The sequence below is a fragment of the Hyperoodon ampullatus genome (genome assembly GCF_949752795.1).
Source record: "Hyperoodon ampullatus genome assembly, chromosome: 8".
Taxonomy (NCBI): domain Eukaryota; kingdom Metazoa; phylum Chordata; class Mammalia; order Artiodactyla; family Ziphiidae; genus Hyperoodon; species Hyperoodon ampullatus.
Window position 1 is genome coordinate 84,133,699 of NC_136921.1, and position 23,619 is coordinate 84,157,317.

At 38.1% G+C, this 23,619-nt stretch overlaps 1 protein-coding gene across 2 annotated transcripts in view; it reads left to right on the forward strand.

The window, feature by feature from the left end:
* The window catches only part of CERS6 (ceramide synthase 6), a gene marked incomplete at both ends in the record, with an annotated part of 326,214 nt that overhangs the window by 272,011 nt on the left and 30,584 nt on the right, over positions 1–23,619 (forward strand). For both annotated transcript variants that reach the window (XM_079710750.1, XM_079710751.1), the window contains 2 exons: positions 4,186–4,314; positions 7,468–7,574. In XM_079710750.1, coding sequence (XP_079566876.1) covers positions 4,186–4,314; positions 7,468–7,574 — 236 coding nt within the window. The remainder of the gene's footprint in view (positions 1–4,185; positions 4,315–7,467; positions 7,575–23,619) is intronic.

Consider the following 23,619-nt stretch of genomic DNA (forward strand, 5'->3'; position numbering starts at 1 on the left):
TATCCAGCAAATGAGAATTTAGAGAACAAGTTTCTTATTTGTAGTGAGTTTTTTAAAAATGAGAATAGAGTTAATTTTGCTCTCATAAAAATAGGTATATCAAGGTGAATTTCTGGTGCTTCCTGAAAACAGAGTATTATTTCAAAGCCTCTTTCAGCCTGACCATTGCAAATGGAGTTGCATCATATAGAACATCAGACTTATGTCTTAATGAGAGGGTGACCTCTCTGGCCCTTTGATGCCGATATTTTATTGTGCAGAGAATTCCCCTGGAGAACTGAGTTTAGGATGCCGATTCTCATTCTAAGAGTTGGGGATGGAGCCCAAGTAGCCACAGGTTTACTTGCACCTATGAGTTTCTGTTGTGGAAGCTACACAGAACAGACTGAGACTCTGTTCTGGGTTCTCTAAATGTCATTCAGAAATATAATAAGGAAAAAACAGCGTTTTCTTACCAACTTCTGATATTAAAATGAATGGCTTTTCCTTGAATCTTTTCATTTTAGGCTTATTCTAATTGTGCTTGAGTCAAGTCCATATCTATTTTTTTCCCTTGTCTCTGATAATTAACATAGGAGAAGCCACTGGAATGAGAGCTGGGGTCAGGGTAAATATCAGGAAGAGAATGTAGAAGGACCCCTTGACTAGAGCTATGAATGTATCCAGAAACAATATGGCAGAATGACAGGAGGTTGGGGACCACTGATGCAGGTAGCCAGGCCAGTCATCAATTTTGTCTAAGGACTTTGGAATCCGTCTTCAACATGAGGGCCAACAAGAAATCACAATCTCTACCTAACTGATGCTACTGAAAATGGAAGAAAATATTCTCAGCCTAAAATGCTAAGTTTCCTGCAGCTTGCCTGTACCCAGTCACTTTCAGCAGTAACAAACATGAGGATGGGCATTTCCCACCATGCACTGATAAAGTCTAAATTGACAATTCATTTAAAAACTGTTATTTGGACCAGATTCACTGCCTGTTCAAAAAAATGTGTCAGGGTGAGGAAATGAGAGTAACAAAAAATAATGATTGCAGGGATTTTATTAAAGGTATTTCATTGTGTATAATGCTTCCTGAAGCAGAAGTGTAAAAGACAAAATCCATTATTCATGCTTTTCATATTCATACAGATATGACAGTATAATGAAAATTGGTCTTCTGCAATGAGCATAGCTCTGAACCCCTCAGTAATAAATTTTTTCTAGGACCAGGGGATTTATATGCAGAAATCATCTTCACAAAGCAAACTTTGTCTGAAAAATAAGGCTTTTGTTTTTAGGGCAGCCTTGCTATATTGCCAAGGGCATTGTTTTATTTATTGACATATATATCAGATACATGTTAGGAAACTTAATTACAAAATGGCCCTAATCCTCCATAAGTGTTTTAATCAATTTATGTTTATTCATTTTAAAATTAAATCGAGAAAACCTCTTTCAGTGAATCAAGAGCAATCATTTAGGGCTAAACAATGAGAAATGTGGAAAGTATTGTTCTGGTTAGGTACTCAGCTAGTTAGACTTTAAAATCTGTGTATTCAGCATGGGCGAATGTAAATTCACTGAACTGTTGAATTAGCACTCTGTGTTTTTATTTAATTATGTTTATGAAACAGTATAAAAATATCAGTTGATAGGTTAGCTCCACTTTAATTGATCCATTGTTTTGAAGTAGCTATTGTCTGGTAGATCACTCTACACCAGGTGATACATTTCTGATAACAGCCTGTAGTGAAGAGACTTCATCTTCCCGTGGGAAAGGTTATCAAAGCAATTTCTCTTGTATGCCTTAGGCATTTTAGTATTGTTCAACTCTAATGCTTTAGGAAAATCCTAGAGACTACAAAAACATCAGAGAAAATCAAGAGAAGTAGGTAAAACTGGTAAGTTGAGTCTGTCCATAATCACTGATTAAGTAAACTCAGAGCATGGTCTTCATTTCTCTCTGCCAGTGAGCTGAGAACTAGATGCAAATGTTGGTCTGGAGGAAGGAGTACAGTAGTAGGTCAACAGGCGGCAGGAGTTTGCACAACTTGGTACTGTAGTTCTACTGTGGCCTTTAGAATGAATTAATGCAAGACAGATGATTCTGCCAACAATGGTATTCACCATCATGGCAACATGGAGACTAGGTTAATTGAAAATAAGAGAAATAGTTGTACTTCATTTTTTTAATTATTTGACCTTATTTAAGAAACTAATACATTGTTTATCCTAGCAATAAATCTTTATGGTTATCAGTAAATGTCTGGCACTTTCCAAGGCAGAAAAGTAACCTCTGGACACGTTCACCAAAGTATATACAGAACCATTTAAGCATTGTGTATGTGTTTTTAAATATCCCCATTTAACTTTATTTCATCATTGTCATTTAAAGCTTGATTTTGTAAAATATAAAATGATATTCTTAAAGAGTTCTGTATATAGTACAGGAATTTAAACATTAGAAAAATCCATAGCTCTATAGGTTTAAGTTATATAAATTAAAATCAAATAATTGGAAATTTTTTCAGTATGGGAGCTATACAATGAAATAAATGGAAAAATGACCTAATAGGAGGAATATTTCATTACTTACAGATTATCATTAGTTACTTTCAGGATCTAAACAGAAAATATTGTTTAAATGTTTTAAAACCATTTAAAAGTCATCCTAGTTGACCTTTCAGACCCCAAACTGTTTGGCATCAACAGAATATGTATGTGTGCACACACTTGCTCTCTTTTTCTCTCTCTCTCAGTTGCAAAATATGCGTCTCATTTTGGCTAATTTATCTCTACATGAATGACCCATAAGAGAGTAGTCCTCTTTCTCCGTGGTTTCAAGTAGATCATCATTAGGGCTAGTCCTGGCATTTAAGCCCCAGAGAAGTTCAAGTTTACTCTGGGAGAAATTCAGAGTAAATAAGAGTAAAAATATCAGTAAGAGAGACAACATTTCTAAGCAACAGAAATTCCATGTTACAATAAACCAGGTGGCCAGAAGATAAATCAGTACCAGAGAAAGATGATCTTTTCACATGGGCCAAGAAGCAGCTCCCTTGAAGTTGACCAAAATGAGGATGGCCAGCTTACCATTACTTTTGCCAATTATTTTTTTCTAATGACTGTAGATGGATAATGGTTAAAATTGAGAGCTTGTTTGTGTAGGACCCATCAGAAATGCCAACATATTATGATGCTTATTTTAACATCCCATTGGGCATATTCCAGGAGAAGGATGCCAAATCCCCAGCCACTCATAGTCAGAGAAGTGGTCTAGTTGGACCTGCACTGCTACCCAAAAGATTTTCCTAAAGTACAAATCCAAGTAATACCTTTCTTTGCTTAAAATCTGTCAACTGAAACAAAATGCACAACCTAAAAGTTGAGAATTATATAATAAAACATAATTCTCAAATCGTCAAATAAATGACTGACAAAACTGAGTCCCTAAGCTGGGGACAGAGCATCTCCAATCAGTCTGAGAGATTGCTCCGAAGAGACAAAGGGGGAGCCAGAATATATAGGATTTTTTGCAACAAATACCAGGTAGTCGGAACATCAAAAGATTACTGTTAATTAAAGAAAACCAGATACCCCAAGTTAAGGAATTTAGCTCTTTTCTATGTATGGGAAGATGCAAGAGTCTGGGCTCCCTGGAATCATTCCTTTGATGTGCACCTCAGCTATCTGGGGCCAGTATCCTGTGCTTTCTCATCCTGAGTCTCCTCAGGGTGCACTGTCAGGGGTGGCTGCAGCAGCTGACTGCTAGATGGGGGGCATCCTGTTTCCATCCTGAGTTTCCTCAGGGTTCACTCTAGGGGAGGCTGTAATGTGATGGCTTGATGGCTGCAACATCCTTTGTTTACTGATATGGCAGGCAATATTTTTCATTCACCAAATCCTATGGCAGTTTCTCCCATAGCTTCAAATTCCTTGGCTTAGTACAAAACACCCTTTATGACTTGGCCTTAGTCCTGTTGTTGATCACATTTTCCACAGTCACTGGTGTCCTGTGTTTCTCTCCCAGGACTCAGTAAACTCTCAAAAGTGTAGAACTATCTCTTACTCACATTAGTGTTCCCAGTGCTGGGCCCATAGAGAGCCTTAAAATTATTGGATGAATGGTTGAATAGATGAATGGAAAAGCTGCATTGCTGCGAAGTCCTAACTAACATGCCTGTGTCTTCTCCTTCCCAGGACTTTGGCGTTATGTTCCTGCATCATCTTGTATCTATTTTTTTGATTACCTTTTCATATGTCAACAACATGGCCCGAGTAGGGACCCTAGTCCTCTGTCTCCATGATTCAGCCGACGCTCTTCTAGAGGTAAAAGTTTTCTTTCATCTATAAGAATACAAAATCTGGAATTCAGGAAATCCCCCAGATCATCAGTTTTTCTAGGGTCTGATACATGGTGCTGGGAGAAGTTAGTACATGACTGCTTTGAAACTGCGGAGTGTTTCTTTGTAGGTTAAATTGGTGAAAGTAAGACTTTAGTATATAAAGTGGTGTGCAAAAAACATTCACCAAGTTAGCATTCTTTATTAATAGAATAATAAAAAACCTTAGCCCTTCCACACTTAAGAAATGAGTGTTTTACAATAGGAAAATTACTATTTGAATAGGTTTTGTCTCTAGTGTTACAGGTTTCACACTGATTTATCTGGGAAGTGTATATAACTCAGTTTAGTTAGTAATAGTAGTTGTACATCCTGATGAAATTAATGAGTAGTCATAGTTTTTATTACCATATACATATTATCCTAGTATTTTTATAGTGAAAGTATATATGAATTACAAATTTTATATAAAAACTATGTTTTCTATGCATGTAAGTATTAAGAATATCTGAGGAAATATTGGTTGCACTTTGATTAACTTTCTAAACCATTATCACTTAAAATTACTAAAGTAGCAAAAAAAAAAAAGAAAAATGCTTCTAGCATATTTCAAAAGATAAGATCCCAAGTAAAATTTTGATGCGGTATTTACTCTTAATCATGGCCTCCATGAAGAGACATACTCAATAAGGTTATATAACTATAGTTTTTTCATTTTAGTCCTAAGAATTTATATAACTGGTCAAAAATGAACTTACCAGAGTACAAATTCCATGTAGAAATGGGTCTTAGAATCTGTATGCTTCTTTTTTATTCCTGTTGGCCCACAGTTCTGCCCCTTTGAAGCATGTGCTATCACTGTGAATGTAGAATAGAGGTGCCCTCAGTAATTGTTTGTTATTCCAATATAAGCAGAAATTCCAGGCCATAAAATTGAATCTGCTGTAAAGGCAATTAGTCAAGGTTTGAAGTGTATACAGCACTTCATTAAAGACCCTGGTCCCTATAAGGTTATGAAACAGAAAAGTAGTCCTAATGGTCTGGATATGTCAGATGATAGTTTGGCGCTATGGTTTTTAAGTGATTCAAGCTAGATTCTATTCAGCACGTTTTTTTTGTTTGTTTATTTTTTGCGGTACGCGGGCCTCTCACTGTTGTGGCCTCTCCCATTGCAGAGCACAGGCTCCGGACACGCAGGCTCAGCAGCCATGGCTCACGGGCCTAGCCGCTCCATGGCATGTGGGATCTTCCTGGACTGGGGCACAAACCCGTGTCCCCTGCATCGGCAGGCGGACTCGCAACCACTGCGCCACCAGGGAAGCCCTCAGCACATTTTTTTTAAAGGAGAAATAAATCTAGTATAAAGGCAATTTCCTGAAAATCAGTTACCATGTGGTTAAATCCTAAGTATGCTTGGAGGTAGAAATTTATATAGCAATATACAGTTTTGAAGTCAATCCTGTATAATCTGCCAACTCTAATGTCTGGGGAAATGGATGACATAATGCTTGGCAGAGCCATAATTCAGAAAATGTGGGTTGAATCATCATCCACCACTTTTATCTAGAAAAGAAAAATAATCCAGAAATCCCGGTCATGTGGCTTAAAAGCAAATGTTCATCACTTGGATTCTCTTTGACATCATAAAATAATGCTTGAGAATATCCAAATAATGAGATATGTTGACTCTTCAAAGTGGAATCTATGGCTTAGACATTTCAGAAAAATGGATGTTTAATGCTTTTTTATTGAATGCTGGTGAATGAATGTAAAAGAAAGCTACATGGTTTACGTAGCCAGAAGGAGGCAGAAGATGCTTTTTTTCTTTCTTAGTATAAGTTGTGGTGTCACATCCAAAATATGCATGAAATTAAAAGTTCATAATCCTGGCTTCCACTCAATTAATAGATATTTCCCCTTAGGAATATATTTCTCTCGTAGCTTTGTATTTTACTTAAAGCTATTAAATTATAGCTTCTGTGGATACTGTCAACAATCCTTTCAAATTTGACTCAGCTAATTTAACTTTATAAGAAGTAGAAAATAATGTTATGAATTTAAAAGACCTCTTCAATTTATAACCCTGTGTGTGGGTACTGTGAATTATATGTGAAAATGTAAAAAGCAGTAATCAAGGACAATTATGTTTTCAGTGTCACCTGTTCTTACTTAGAATCATCTATAAAAAGTAGATGGCAGGGACTTCCCTGGTGGTCCAGCGGTTAAGGCTCCGCGCTTCCAATGCAGGGGGCACAAGTTCAATCTCTGGGCAGGGAATTAGATCCCACATGCGGCAACTAAAGATCCCACAGGCAGATCCCGAGTGCCATAACTAAGACCCGGTGCAGCCAAATAAATAAATAAATATTTTTTTTAAAAAGTAGTTGGTAGAGAAAGAGATGTATTTCTTCCTTCGACTAATTTATAATATAAAAAGTGGTCACTTAAATCACTACCATAAATTATTAGTGTACTTCTCACAGACATTCTGAACATTAGTGACTTTCATCTAGAAAATGACCCATTAATGTAAATTTGAAAATTATACCCAAGTGGATTCGCTGAAATAATGTGATCTTGACACATTCTTCATTTCTAAATTTGTGAGGATAAGCCAAGAAACTGTCTCCCCAGAGCACTCCTTATACCTGTTTAAGGAGAACGTATAATTCTAAGTAGAAAGGGGGAAAAAATGCAGGAAGGCTCAATATTCTCTATAAAGTTCGTGACCTTAGTGTTTGGGACTCATTAAAGGTTTAAAGGATTATGTAGCACTTTCTATTTTGACCTCTTATGCCAAATTCCTATTTTGGCGTCTTTGGCTTGCTAATATCATCTGTAATGCAAGAATTTCATATTTTTCTGTTTTCCTGAAATCAACCATATAATTGAATTTTTCAGGTTGCTGAATGTTTTATTAAATCTCTGACAATCAGTAGTTCTACTTATGGTTAATATCACATTTCACTCGACTTATGGGTAATGTATAAATATGATGCATGATGCATGACATTTCAAAGCAGCAGGCAATTTTATGCCTCTAGTAAGTTATATCTTAAAGGAGACTCATGCATATTGAAAGAAGCTTTTCATTTATCAATTTAACTAAATTAATCTGTCACATTTCTTCCTTTCATAGGCTGCCAAAATGGCAAATTACGCCAAGTTTCAGAAAATTTGTGATCTCCTGTTTGTTATGTTTGCCATGGTTTTTATCACCACACGACTGGGTATATTTCCTCTCTGGTGAGTATGCCAGTCTTCTTTCCAATAAACGCGCCCCATCCAGATAGGTTTTATGAACCATTTTCCTGTTGAATTTCACTCCAGATACTTAGTAAGAAGTTTAAAGAAAGCGAGGGAGGGACTCAAGAAACAGCTTGATTTCTTCTTCCAGAAGGGGGTTGCATTCTTTATGGATATTTTCTACAGGATCGTTAGAGAAGGATGTGGCTTATGTAGGTTCTTAAGCCACAGCAAGCTGTCTGCCATTTGAGGCTCCAATCTAGAGTATGATTCAAAAACCTTAGCCATGAAAGTTTGAATTATTAAAGGAAATATGGTGTTGCAATCAGTTAGATATCAGGGATCATCCTGTACCAGGGGTTCACCAAGGGTTGTCCCTGGACCCCCAGCAGCAGCAGCTATCACCTCTGAACTTGTTAGAAATGCAACCTATTGGTCCCCACCCACCCCAGACCTACTGAATCGCAGACTCTGGAGATGGGGCCTGGCAATCTGGATTTTGATACGCCTTCCTGATGATTCTGCTACACATTAAAGTTTGAGAACCACTGTCCTGTATAATTCTCCTCATCAGCTGCATTTATAACTAAAGCAAATGGAAAGTATAACTCAAAAGTAACCCTTAAGGGCTTCCCTGGTGGCGCAGTGGTTGAGAGTCCGCCTGCCGATGCAGGGGACACGGGTTCGTGCCCCGTTCCGGGAAGATCCCACATGACGCGGAGCGGCTGGGCCTGTGAGCTATGGCTGCTGAGCCTGCGCGTCCGGTGCCTGTGCTCCGCAACGGGATAGGCCACAACAGTGAGAGGCCCGCGTACGGCAAAAGAATAAAAATTAAAAAAAAAAAAAAAAAGTAACCCTTAAAATTATCTCTGACCCCTTAATACCTGGATGTCATTAGCTAAGAAAAAGATATGACAGATTTGGATGGAATTTGACAATCCTTTCTATAGAAAATAGGTCCACTGTCATTAATTTTTATGGAAGGCTATTACTTCTAGAAAAAAATGATCCCTCCATATCACTTAAAGTCTACCATTGATGGCAGATTTTCTTCCATTTTGAGAACTTGATCTGAATAGGAAATGACAGCAACGGAAATTGGAGAAAGTGGAGAAATGAAGGGCTGCCTTTTCAGTCCAATAGGAAAATTACAAAAATAAACTTGGGGCTTTTAAGCGAGTAACATCTGTCACTGAGGTTCCGTAAACAAATTAATCACACACACACACACACACACACACACACACAGCTTCTCCTTGAGGCTGGCAGCTCTTTCTCACACTTACTTATTATGAAAATCGTATCCCAGCAGCGGTGCTGTGTATTGGCAACAGGCATATATAAAATGTCATTATAGTTTTATATGATTGTAAGTAGCAAACATTGAAGTAATTTTGAATATAGTGCATCTATAATTATTTCAGGATTGGAGCTCTTTCAAGATTATTAGCAGAACTAGTGGTAGGAATTTAAATAGAAGGAAGTCAAGCAAGATCCAGGAAAAGTATCTCAAGAGAATAGTAGAAAACTTTTCCTGCTTAGGATTTCTGAGAACCTGAATTTTAAAGAAGTAAGCATCACTATCAAGTACTTTCATTTGCTTATTTCCCTTTAAGGATAGAATTAACGTTGAGATGAACCTGAATTTTAAAGAAGTAAGCATCACTATCAAGTACTTTCATTTGCTTATTTCCCTTTAAGGATAGAATTAACGTTGAGATGTATCTCTTCTCCTCCTTTCTAGCTAATGTGCAAAAGCTCTTCAGGTTTATACAGCAATGAGTTACCTAGAACATAAACTCAGAATATAGAAATTACATAATGCTGCTAATGAATAACTCACGGATATGCCCTGTGATGATGATATAAACCAGCTGCTTAGAAAAATCCTTGTAACCAAATACAAAACAAGAGCTGATATTGCAAATGCTGTAGGGCTTCTGCTACCACGGTCCTTAGCGCAGCCAAGTTTTTCAAAAAGCAACTTGTGGAGGGAAATATTTTATTGTTTGGGAGACAAGAAATAATTTCTATATACCTGCTGCCATTGTGGTTGTGCATCCAGTGAATGAAATCCTTGTCAGATATGTCTCATAAATTATGTGAGTGCTTGGATGACGTTTGTTTTGATCCTGTTTCTATTTCTGGAGTGTAATGGGCATAGAGAGTATTTAAAATAGTAAGGTGAACGACAGTAACAAATAGTGTTTTAAATATTTGCCTTAATCCTATGAAATTATTCAAAAATTCCTTTTAGATTAGGGAATCCTAGAATTGGGAGGGACCCTATAGGTGACCGGCTCCAAACTGCTCTCCCATACCTCTGCCCAGGATAGGAATTCTCTCAATTTCCTGATTAGGAGTATTGCTTTAGAGGTCAAGGGAGAAATAAGTTTTTAATATGAAACAGAAACCTGGGTCTTTATAACTTCTAAGCTAGGGGTTCTTAATCTGGTTTAGAACCCCCTGAAACTGTTTGTAAAACATATGTGTGTACATTTTTTTCCTGGAGGGCAGGACCCATGGCTCTATCAGATTCTCAAAAGATCTGTGACTCCCTCCTCTCCTCAAACAAGTACCTTCTGGAAAACAGACAAAGTGTACCCTACCACTTCTGATTGAAAACTCTTAAGAACGTGAAGCTTCCTAATATATCATCTGTAGACCTTCTCTTCAGAAAGCATCTCTAATCCCTTCAGTTATTCCTGCTTGTTGTTCCCCTTTGTTCCTCAGAATTCTTCTTGGCACGATGTTCCAAATGTGGCCTGGCTGATAGAAAATATAAGAGCACTAACAAAAAGCTGTATTCGGAACCGCATTTCTTCTGATGCAGCTTGCCTTTGCATTGACGTTCTAAGGAGCTTTCACCTTGCACTGGTGGCGATCTGATAAATAGCTGAGCTGCTGCCAGACCAAACTGCCCTCATCCTACATTTATTTCATTTTCATTTCTAATTATGATTCATTTGTTGTATACCTAATCATACCACCTACATTTATTCCTGTTAGATTTCATCATGCTGTTTTCAGATATTCTAGCCCAATTAGGGTCTTCTGAACCACATCCAGTGTTACACTTATCCCTGCTACTTTTATGGTACTTGCAAATATGCCTTTCATGCTTCTCCCAACTCACTGAAGAAGAGCGTTGACCCAGAGGGACTCCGGGTACATTATTTCTTTAAGTTGACCTCAATCTCTCAACCACCAGTCTGTCTTTATGATTTTTCTACTCATTACTATCTTAGAACTGCTGTGTCATTATGCCTGCTATTTGTCCATATTTTTAAAAGGTGTAATAAGAGATTTTGTCAAAGGTCTTGTGAACATGAAGATTTACTCTGTTACTTAAGTCATTCTCTGCACGTGTAGAGGCGGAGTGAAAAAAGAATAATGGCCCATCTGGGTGACTTGGTGTTAGGAGGCCTTTTCTGGCTCCTGGCTCTTCATTTCTAAGTGCTCACCCCCATCTGTTTGATGATCCATCTGCAGCAGTAGGCTTACCAGTCTAAAATTTCTGGTTTCTGCCTTTTCCATATTGTCTAGGTGTGGACTTTTACCTTCTAATATACTACCACTTTTTATGTATCTAATGAATATTTATTGGGCACTTACTCTGTAACCAGTACCGGGCTGGGTGTTGAGACTTCAATGAGACATGGGCCTCCCGTGGGGCACTTGCAGTTGAATCCCTACGGGTCCCTTCAGTATTCTGGTTGATAATTGTGTGGGGCGTAGAGACTATAAATTATTTTCTGAACATGTATTGGAGATAAGTAATGTAAGTGGATTGTCAGTATTAACTAGTTTGGTTGCACGTACCAAGGAGCTCTGTCAGCTGAATAAAGCGTTATTCTAGGTAGAGTATATGTGTGTAAAATAGTCACTGACTGCTGGAGGGAAAGTGCTGGAGGTACATTGGACTTCAGTTCTAACAAGCATTTCATAGACTTATTTCTCCCTCAAATATTTGTGCTTCAGCTGAAAGGAGAAGTAAAATGATTCCTGTGCCCTCGCTTCTTTTAGTTTTCAACCCATTTACTTTGGAATCACCAGCAATACCTTGCAGGTTCCTCCTGACTATAGTTGTGTCCCCACGTAAGCCATCAGAATTTTTGTGATTTGTGGGTTTGATGACATTTGGCTCATTCTCTCTTGTATCTTTGGTCCACGCCTCACAAAGTCATCATACACCATGATTAGCCTTTTCAGAACTATACACTGCCCGGACTTTTCTTCTGGCCGTAATATGTCTTCTAGAACAGCACTATCCAAAAGAAATATGATAAGTCAGGCTTCTTAGTAATTTAAAATTTTCTAGTAGCCACATTAAAAAGTAAAAAAAAAAAAGGTGACATCTGTTTAAATAACGTTTTATTTAACTCGGTGTATCCAAAATCATATGATTTTAACATGTAATCAGGATTACAAATTGAGATATTTCGTTCTTTTACTGCATACTAAATCTTTGAAATCAGGTATATGGTTCACGTTACTGCATCTACTCAAAAGTCTATGTATTTTAGCCTTTACGTTGTAAATGGACAGTGAATGATTTGTTCCTTTTTGAGAGTAAGCCTATCCATCATTGTAAGCTGTTACCATGTTCATAGATCTGCATCTGTCTTTCCTCAACTCCGTTTGTCTGTGATCCCTGAAGTTCCTAACAGTTTTCCATATTTTATGAAGCTTTGGTTTCCATTGGCGTAGGGTGGTTTGTGCTTAATCCCATTATAGCATCTATCACAGTGCTTAGCTCCCAATGGCTACTCAGTAAATATTTGTTGAGTGAATTAGGTACTATTTAATCCTAAATTGTCTCACATCTGTTTTCTTAGTTGGGCTCCTTAACTCATTGTGAAGTAGGTAGGTGCAGTTTTTCCCCTATTATACAGAGAAAACCAATTCATTTAGTCAATGATTTACCTAGTCTCTCTGGACTCTGGTCTCCTGACATCAGTTCAATTCAACAGGTACTTACTAAATCCTAATTGTTCTCCTACAATACAGTGTACTGTATTATTTAAGAATTAGGCCATAAAGCTGTTGATGAGGCACATTTCTGGTAGTTGCTACATAAAAAAAGAGTCATTTTTAAGTCACTGTCCCTATTATTCTGTCCCAGCCAAGACACTGCATTGTAAGCATCATCATTTTTCAGCCATACATTAGCATCTGGTATCGGAAGAGGCAAATCCACAAAGATCCTGAAAGGGAAGGGGCACGGTGCAGTCAGTAGAGAGACTGCTTGCTTTGAGTCACGGTTCTTCTCCTCACTGCATGTCAGGAAACCAGCTGTGTAGCTTCTCTGCATCTGTGGACTCATCAGAGAAGAATAGTAGTAATTGTTCCATCTACCTTACCAGGAAATGTTAAAGATCAAATGAACTATTGTTTGTAACAGTGTTCTAGAACTATAAAGTACTTTATAACTATTAAGCATTTTGTGAAAAGGTGTTATATTACTGTTAGAGATGGAAATTCCCATTATGGCCAAGTGGTCAGAAATTTTTATTGCATTTTAATACCTTCAAGTAGTCTAGATTAAGAAACCATAAGCATAGATACTTTTGAAATAAAATTCTTAAGTTCTCTCTCCAATTATGAGAGGCAAAATATCTTGTTTTAGTCACTTCTGTTCTCAGAGCATGTAATAATGGACATGAGCTGGGTTGACTTAGTCCCTCAAATCCTAAGTGACTGTTCCTATCCTGAGCCAACAGAAGTAACCATTATTGTTCACAGAATGTCACAGAATTTCACAAAATGCAAGTATATGTTAGGCTAGTTCTTTTTTTCAACATCTTTATTGGAGTATAATTGCTTTACAATGGTGTGTTAGTTTCTGCTTTATAACAAAGTCTGTCAGTTATACATATACATATGTTCCCATATCTCTTCCCTCTTGCATCTCCCTCCCTCCCGCCCTCCCTATCCCACCCCTCTAGGTGGTCACAAAGCACCGAGCTTATCTCCCTGTGCTATGCGGCTGCTTCCCACTAGCTATCTGTTTTACATTTGGTAGTGTATATATGTCCATGCCAGTCTCTCACTTTGTCCCAGCTTCCCCTTCCACCTCCCCGTGCCTTCAAGTCCATTCTCTACCTCTGTGTCTTTATTCCTGTCCTGCTCATAGGTTCATCAGAACCTTTTTTCCTTTTTTTAGATTCCATTACATATGTGTTAGCATACAGTATTTGTTTTTCTCTTTCTGACTTACTTCACTCTGTATGACAGTCTCTAGGTCCATCCACCTCACTACAAATAACTCGATTAGGTTTCTTTTTATGGCTGAGTAATATTCCATTGTATATATGTGCCACATCTTCTTTATCCATTCATCTGTTGATGGACACTTTATCCATTCATCTGTTGATGGACACATTCATCTGTTGATGGACCTGGCTGTTGTAAATAGTGCTGCAATGAACATTGTGGTACATGTCTCTTTCTGAATTACGGTTTTCTCAGGGTATATGCCCAGTAGTGGGATTGCTGAGTCGTATGGTAGTTCTATTTTTAGTTTTTTAAGGAACCTCCATACTGTTCTGCATAGTGACTATGTCAATTTACATTCCCACCAACAGTGCAAGAGTGTTGTTCCCTTTTCTCCACACCCTCTCCAGCATTTATTGTTTGTAGGTTTTTTGATGATGACCATTCTGACAGGTGTGAGGTGATACCTCATTGTAGTTTTGATTTGCATTTCTCTAATTATTAGTGATGTTGAGCATTCTTTCATGTGTTTGTTGGCAATCTGTATATCTTCTTTGGAGAAATGTCTATTTAGGTCTTCTGCCCATTTTTGGATTGGGTTGTTTTTTTTTTTATATTGAGCTGCGTGAGCTGCTTGTAAATTTTAGAGATTAATCCTTTGTCAGTTGCTTCATTTGAAAATATTTTCTCCCATTCTGAGGGTTGTCTTTTCATCTTGTTTATGGTTTCCTTTGCTGTGCAAAAGCTTTTAAGTTTCATTAGGTCCCATTTGTTTTTTGTTTTTTTTCCCCATTACTCTAGGAGGTGGGTTGCTGTGATTTATGTCATAGAGTGTTCTGCCTATGTTTTCCTCTAAGAGTTTGATAATGTCTGGCCTTACATTTAGGTCTTTAATCCATTTTGAGTTTATTTTTGTGCGTGGTGTTAGGGAGTGTTCTAATTTCATTTTTTACATGTACCTGTCCAGTTTTCCCAGCACCACTTATTGAAGAGGCTATCTTTTCTCCATTGTATATTCTTGCCTCCTTTATCAAAAATAAGGTGACCATATGTGCGTGGCTTTATCTCTGGGTTTTCTATCCTGTTCCATTGATCTATATTTCTGTTTTTGTGCCAGTGCCATACTGTCTTGATTACTGTAGCTTTGTAGTATAGTATGAAGTCCAGGAGCCTGATTCCTCCAGCTCCGTTTTTCTTTCTCAAGATTGCTTTGGCTATTCAGGGTCTTTTGTGTTTCCATACAAATTGTGAATTTTTTTGTTCTAGTGCTGTGAAAAATGCCATTTGTAGTTTGATAGGGATTACACTTAATGTGTAGATTGCTTTGGGTAGTAGAGTCATTTTCACAATGTTGATTCTTCCAATCCAAGAACAATGATATAGCTCTCCATCTGTTTGTGTCCTCTTTAATAGGCTAGTTCTTTACTGCAAGTGACAGATTCACAAGTCATTGTCCATGGCTACAGGAAACTTAGAATCAAATATGTACCTTCAGTGGTCTGCTGCTATTCAAACAGAAGCACGTGGCTTCTCAGAATGTTACTTTCTGTGGATTTCTATCCTATAAAGTAGTGGAATCATTTGCTGATTTGTACTCTCTGAAAGTCTCTCCAATTAAAAAGAAAAATATTACAGAGGAGCCTAGATCATTCTTTTACCATTTTCCATAATAAGATTTGAAATTCATCTGGATGCATATGAGAATATCACCTTCTTCTCTGATTTATTTTTCAAGATATATTTTACCAAAGTAGTGTGGCTTGTATGCTTTTCTGAATATCTGATAAGATTAGTCTTGGAGTTCACAAATTTGGAAAGCTGGATTTTTTTTTTTCTAGACTCTTCTTGACAGATTTTCTCTGAAATTTTCCTTGATACTGGTCTGTATTAAACATATTTGAAAGATAAAGGATGAAACCTAAGTCTTTTGGCTGTTAGGTATTTTGGCATGTTTTTAATAATACATATATATACTAGTATCAGTTACTACCTTCATAAAGTGAGGTAGAGTTGGATAGAAATAATGTGTGTTGAGATGTTTTGTTCTTTTCATGTAAACATAATAATTTTAATATGATTTTAATATTGAAGGGCTAGACCAGGGATCAACAAACTATGGCCTTTAAGACAAATCAGCCCATCGCCTATTTTTATAAATAAGGTTTTACTGGAACACAGCCTTGTCCATCTGTCACATAGTGCCCTTGTGTGCTTTCTGCTACACTGGCTTGAGTGGTTGGGACAGAGTGTATGTGACCCGTTAATCCTAAAATATTTACTAGCTGGTCCTTTACAGAACAAGTTTGCCAACTCGTAGGCAAGACCATTAAGAATTAGCCTGATGACTTGTGGACACAGGTGGGGAAGGGGAGGGTGGGACGAACTGAGAGAGTAGCACTGACATATACACACGACCATGTGCAAAACAGAGAGGTAGTGGGAAGCTGTTGTATAGCACAGGGAGCTCAGCTCGGTGCTCTGTGATGACCTAGAGGGGTGGGATGGAGGGGGGGGAGGGGGAGGAAGGCTCACGAGGAAGGAGATATATGTATACATGTAGTTGGTTCACTTTGTTCTACAGCAGACACTAACACAACATTGTAAAGCCATTATACTCCAATAAAACAAACAAAATAATTAATTAATTAATTTTTAAAAGTCTGAGATAGGAAAAAAAAAAGAATTAGTCTGATGAGTAACAATGAAGCAATGTGGGGAGTGGCATATTAAATGTTTTCAACCTTTGGGTGTTTTCTAGAAGTATTGTCTACCTTAGGTGAAAAACATGAAGATATTCTTAGTATTACATGGGGGTATGGGATATGCAGAATATGCTCTCAGTTAAGTAAGCTTTTCTGCTTTTGTGATTTGAGTCAACAAAAAAATGTGGCGTCCTAGTAACACTCTCTCCACCGAATTAATGTCTTAAGTGTTCCCTCCCTCCCAGTCACTGCAGAGAATCTTGCTGGGGGAAGGAGGAAAAGAACAAAAAGATTGTTTGCTCTAAGTATTATAAAATGTGTTTACATACCATCTATGGAAAAAATTCAACATGGCCATTTCATCTGTTTAAAAACACCTGAGTATTGTAATAAAGTCTAATGCCAAGGCCAGAGATTTGAAAATTTGATCAAGGGTCTCACATATTTGAGAGTGATGCTTTATGGAAAATGCAGTAACAAATGAAGGACCCACATCAGCTCTGTTTCCATTTGCTTATGTTACCATAAAGGGCAGTTGTGTAGCAGGCTAATTCTCTCCTCCAGCTACCCTCACCTCCCTGACTCTGGTCCCTGGGTCTCTGTCAACTGGCTGTTCTGTTCATGCTAAGCCCCTTGTCACAGTCCTGAGCTCAGCCTTGGACCAGCTTGTGACTGCTCACTGCCTACTTCCCAGTCTGGACCGTTACCTGAGCTTCCCAGAAACCCTCCCTGCGCAATCCCAGTTCGCAGGGCTCTAGAGCACTGTCAGTGGACACCACCCTGGCTGTGTCCTTTCATTTTCAGAACTTCATCCATGCCCCTGTCACCTCTGGGATGGCAGTGTAGCCAAAACTACAGAACCACAGTATCACCAGCATCTCTGGAGTCATCCTTTTCCTTGGGGGGATATATCTTACTGTGTATTATTATTTAACTTTTTATGTCTTTAGGGCCAGGGAGCAAAAACTTTGCAAATTCCTCCTAGACAAGGAGCCATTTATTCTTTACAGATCTGTTTGATGCACTTCACTGGGAGCCTGCTATATCTCAGGCAGAATGTGGGTGTTGGGGACATAGGTAGTGATTAGGTCATGAGCCCAGGAACATCCAGCACTGCAAAACTATCAATAAATATTTGTTAAATGAATAACTGAAATTTTAGAATTTCCCGTGTGGTTTGGCACAATCATGACCGAGACACTGCAGCCTACCATCTTTCCTTATAAGACAGAAGAGGCCAATCCAAGAAGACAAAGCTGGGAATGACTCAGTAACTTTTAAAAGCCGGGGGGCATTCCAGCCACTGAATCATTTTGCTCAGACAGAATTTATGGAAACAGAATTGTGCAATCATTTAATAACTGCTGCCTTTGTCCGCAGCAGATAATAAGACAGAAATGCTTAATTTAGAATGCTAAATGTCAAAGAGTTGGAAATATAAGAGTTCAAGATATATAAGGAAAATCATAAAACATGTAGATATACTGAAACTGCAGGCTGACTAGGAGCCTGGTGGTGGGCGTGGCTCCTCATTAGGGCAGCGTGAAGAGAGGACGTTGTCCAGAGGTTCCAGGGCAGGGTAGGAAGGGAGCAGTTGTTCATGAGAAGAACAGGTAGAAAAAACAAATAGAGGGCTTCCCTGGTGGCACAGTGGTTGAGAGTCTGCCTGCCGATGCAGGGGACACGGGTTCATGACCCAGTCCAGGAAGATCCCACATGCCGTGGAGCGGTTGGGCCCGTGAGCCATGGCCGCTGAGCCTGCACGTCCGGAGCCTGTGCTCCGCAACAGGAGAGGCCACAACAGTGAGAGGCCCGCGTACCGCAACAAAACAAAACAAAACAAAACAAATAGAGCATCTTTCCTACATCCACGGGACCACCAAAGAAAGTAAGCAGGAACACACAGAACACCATCCCAATGTAGTAATTAATTCTGTCCTAGCACCCTGGACAGTTGTTCCCAGCCACCACTGGGGACTTATGCCACCACTGGGGACTTATGTCAGGTGCCCAACCACAAAATCGTAGCAAACTCTGCATCTCTCAGAGCAGCTTGCACTAACCCAACTTAGCTGTCTTGATTCCTTTTTTTTTTTTTTTGAATGGACAGCATATAAACACAGACCTAATTTTCACTAGTGTCTTAGACTACTTTGTATCCCACACAATCCCAACCTATGCCTTTCAGTAGTTATCGGGGTATAAATATTTCATTTGATTTGTTTGTTGCTAATACATTGTATTATCATCTTTGAGTTATATATTCAGTAATTTGAAGAAATGTAGCATGAAGCATTCATTGAAATACTTATTAAAACATTTTTAAGAAGTTATTCTGAATACATTCTGCTTTTTAATGGCATACAAGAATAGCCAGACTGAAACAATTCTGAATGTTTTTAAATTCGTAGGTAAAGAAGTGCTATGTAAATTACTTAACGTTTTTAGGTTGTCTTTGAATTGAAATGTAAATGTAATAAAATGTATTTACTGAAATGGAATAGTCTATTAACTGTAATCTTACTGCCCAGTAGTGTATGAAAATCAAATAAGGAAATATTGGGGATTGTTTCCCAAAATAGCCTCCAGGGAGTGACCTGGATCTCCTGTCTTCTCACCTGTGCTCTGTAATCATAGTTAGTGGTAAGGATGTTAACTTGAAGCAATACATCATTATGAAGCATCAAAAATTAGTAAAATATTTTCAGTGACTTTTTATTATGCGCTTTGATCCATAATAAATGAACAAAACAAAATAAGGAAATTTTTCTGGTTATCATTAAGTTAACTAGAGTATTTCTATTACTCAAAATTTTAGTCCACCACATCTTCCTTGTTCTTATCCCATGAACATACCACTGGAATGTTCTGTCTTTTGTCTGCTACTGAAGGGCAAACACCTTGATACAGCAGTGAATAAGTTGTTATTGAAGGACAGTGTGAACACACCCTATTCGGCCAATTCAGGGGCTAACATGAAGTACTGAAAGAATTTTTCTCTGTGTACAAGCCTCTTAAATTACTTCACTTTCCAGAACACTACCTTACGTGAGGAGCACAATTTGCAAAGTCAGCACTTTATTCAAAAGGGTCAAAACCCTTTCCTAAACATTAAGTCTACAGTATCTTCCAGAAATAAGTCAGGTGCTTCAAAAAATAGGTTAAACTTGCCGTGACGAAGTACAGAAGAAACAGAGCTTGACTGGCTCTCTCAGTAGTGAGCTACTCATGGAGCTTGATCCCCCTTTGCTCTTCTAGCCATAGGATTGCATTTATTTCAAATTGTGCCCCCCCACCCCACTCAAAAATTTAATTAGATGTTTGAGTCCCCTGCCCTCAGTAGCAATCACGTGGCGTTCTCCTGAAGTGCTCTTCTGGTGCTACTGGTTGGTATTCATTTCCTTGTTGCCCTTCTCCACTAGGGAGTGAGTTCCAACAGGGCTGGGACCATGTTTCCTTCTCCATTTGTATGCTCAGTACTGTGTGCAATACTCAGTATGCTCTAAGTTTGCTGATTTATCTCACAATAGATCTCTGATTTATTCTAGGTCTAAATTCAGAATTCACTTTCATGAAGGTGCTCTCCCCAGCCAGGTAGTTTGTTTACTTATTTCAATATAATAGAGTATCATTCTTTTTATTTTCTTTCTCCCAAAATCAAGGAGAAATATTCATAATGCCAGAGTAATGCTTACTTAAATTCCCTCCTTTCTTGAGCCCACATGTCTTAACTAATCCCCCTACATAATTTATCCACCCAACATGCTACCCTTGTAGCTAATGTTTGGGACAGGCCCTCTTTCAGGCATACAGTGTAGGGGGATTGGACTTTGGGTGGCCCACACCAGACATACTGATGTGACTGTTCTCTTTTTCTTTTTAACTTGATTTCTACCCATCCTCCAAAAGTCTGGGGAAGATGATGAAAGATTGCCTTATTCTGAAAATAACTGCATGCACAACTAAGATCATTGCTTATTTTTATCTTCTGGCCTACTTTTTTCTAACAAAAAAAGAGGTGAAATAAAGTGATGCTCTATTGTGTATATGTGAGATGGACAGATAAATAAATATAGATAGTTGATAGATATAGATATTTGATAAAGATATTTTATATATATACTTTATATTTATCATATATTTCTTGTTTTATATATTTTAAAACTATATTTGTGCATAAATATGTATTATTTGTCATATATAAATATATGTGAGATATTTATCTTAAGTAAATATATATTGTATAGATATTTATGTATTTTATATAAATATATCCTATAGTAAAACTTTTGCTTACTCTTATCAACATCAAATAAATATCACACCAGCTGCTTCCATGAGTTCATGGGGCTTCTCTTAGTAATTAAAAAGCAGGGAGGCTATTGATTGCTGCCTGCTGCAAAGGGAATAAAAGGAATAAAATTGAATGATATATTTTCCACATAAATTGGCCATAATGGCTTTGAGATTTCTGATAAGGCAGTTCCATTGCATTTACATGAAAACCTAACAGTTCCATTAAAACTGTACTTTGATGGCACTTTTTGTACCTGGAGAGTCTTGATGTTACAAATATGTCTAAAACATGCACACCATCATTTCTACCCATCCTCAGGATATATCACTATCTTGAGAGCCTTGAAAAATAGCCAGTAGATTCCCAAACCACTTGAGAACAGATCCAGACTGTTTTCCCCCAAGCAAAGAGGGAAGAGGAGTTAGTTTTTCGTCTTCAAATTAACACTCTATCCGTGTTCTGGTGGGTAATGATGACCTGCTTCTCCTCCTTACTGTTCTGACATCTGAGAACCTCTTGGCAGTGAAAAATGATGCATTTTCCTTTCAAAGAAAGGAGAAAAATGTTTGACAGTAAGGTATGTTAGCTCCTAGAGTCATCATTTAACCAAATGAATATCTTCATTTATAGTAGAAGAGCAATATATAGTTATTTTTTTCTAAGGAATAAGCAGCTCAACTCCACAGGAGGGAGACTAAGTACATTTCTATTAAATTCTTCCAGCAATAACAAGAGCCTCTGATGATTATGAAAACAGCTTGAAAGTAACTTGAAATCTGGTTATAGTAGAGGGGTAGGTAGGGGTTGATAGGAATCTCACCCAAGAATCTGGATTGAAACAAACACATGTGAATAGTCATCTTGTCTTTGTGCCTGATGTAGTTTATCCTCAGGAAATTTTCAGGCCTTCTCTTCGAGCTGATCAGAAAAAAAAAAAATCAGATTGATAAGATTTTATATTTAACATACATTGTTCAGAAAAAGGAAAGTATCTGCGGTATCAAATGCTGCATGGGGAATCAAGGTAAATGAGACCACTGGTGAAACTGTGCATGTGCTCTTCTTCATCTGTAAAATGGGAGACTTGGGATAAATGTCAAAGATGTCTTCTAAAATGTTTAGATTTTATGATTTCACAATTTCAAGAGGGTTGGTAACCTTCCAGTGAGAAATATATTTATAGAGTGATCCCTGCAAGGGATTCTGAGCAGGGGACAAGGGGGTGGTAGGCAAGAAGAGAGTGGACATAGATGCCTTGTTTAAAAGGTTTGTGGTGTGTTGAAGGAAAGAAATAAGATGATCATTAGATTGAATATAGTATCAAGTAAAGATTTTTATAGAATGCTAGACATCTGTGCTTCCTTTATAAAAACAGAGGAGAAAGAGTACTTGGAGGTGTCACTGGAGTACCCATGATTAAAGAAGAGACTCCTGCTTTCCAGAGAATTGAAGAAAGGGAGGCAAGTATCCAGTGTTGGTTCCAGTTAGATGACTTCTCAAGCACCCATGATTCCTTGAGTCAGTGCAAAGGAAGAGACCGATGATACTGATGATGAAAGAACACTGAGCAAGCAGAGTCCCAGAGGGTTAACAGCCAGGTGGAAGGGCAGCCCTCTAAAAGTAGGAAACTTGTCCTTCTGAAGCTTGAGACAAGGAAAAAAAAGAGAGAATGAAAGACTGGACTGGAAGGGGTGTGCATGTAGTAGAAAGGTATATCTGATGGTCTATAGTTTCTTTTTAACAAAACCACGCTCATACCTGACAAGATGTGGGAATTGCATTGGGATTGGGGTGAGAGGTCCCGGGAATGATAACAGAACAATGACATGAACTCATTGCCCTTTGAGCCAATGGTCAGTGGACTGCAGTCACTTCCTGGGGACCTTGACCATTTAATACCAATGGTTCGATTCAGGTACTGTGTTGTGACCACCCAAATTGGTATATCTGCTCTCTCAGTGGGTAGTAGCAAAATCTTCCTGGTATCCTTGGGGCCCCAAACAAATAACCATAAGTATCTCCTGTTGCACAAGACCTCAGAGAAAATCAAAACCCAGAAAAGTTAAGTGACTTTGCCCAGGGCCACAGTGAGTTTTCATCATGGTCAAGAATAGAAATACACCTTCTGTTTCCTTTCCTAGTGTTCTCTGCTTTAGTTCATTCTGCACAGGGGATCAGTAAGACAGTGTGGTCTGAAGAATAAAACCCTAGAGTAGGCTAGCTTTGGCCTTATCCTTGGCTCTGCCACTGACCTTAGTATCTCTAGGCCTCATATTCCTTATTGGTAAAAAAAATTCCAATTTAATATCCTAGGTCTGAAAGAATGTACAGCAACTTTAAGGACTAATTGAAATTAAGTACCAAGGTCCTGGCTACCTGGGATTTTGTTAACTGGCTCCCAGCAGTTAGGGGATTATAGAAGGAAGAAAGTTCATTATTACAAGAAAGGATTTAGTGATGATTAAACCACTTAAAAGATTAGTGCACTCTCATATATTCCTCTCTCAGTGCCATTAATGCCTTCCTCACCAGTCTAGTGAGATGAAAGACGAGTGTCAAAGGAATGCAAGTTACTTGCAAAGTGAGAAATTGTATCTGATGCACAATATGCAAGATTTCTTGAAGTCAATGAAAGTGATATTAGATCTCTGCTCAAAACATACCTAAGCCATGGCCAAAGGAGTTGGCAGACCATTCAATAATTGAAAAAAGGAAAATCAACAAGGATGGTGACATGACAGGTACTTCAAAAAGGAAAGGTGTGAATTTCAAAGGATTGTGAGAGACACTTGATAAAATGTTAAAGCCATCGGGTATTCTTACATCTTCT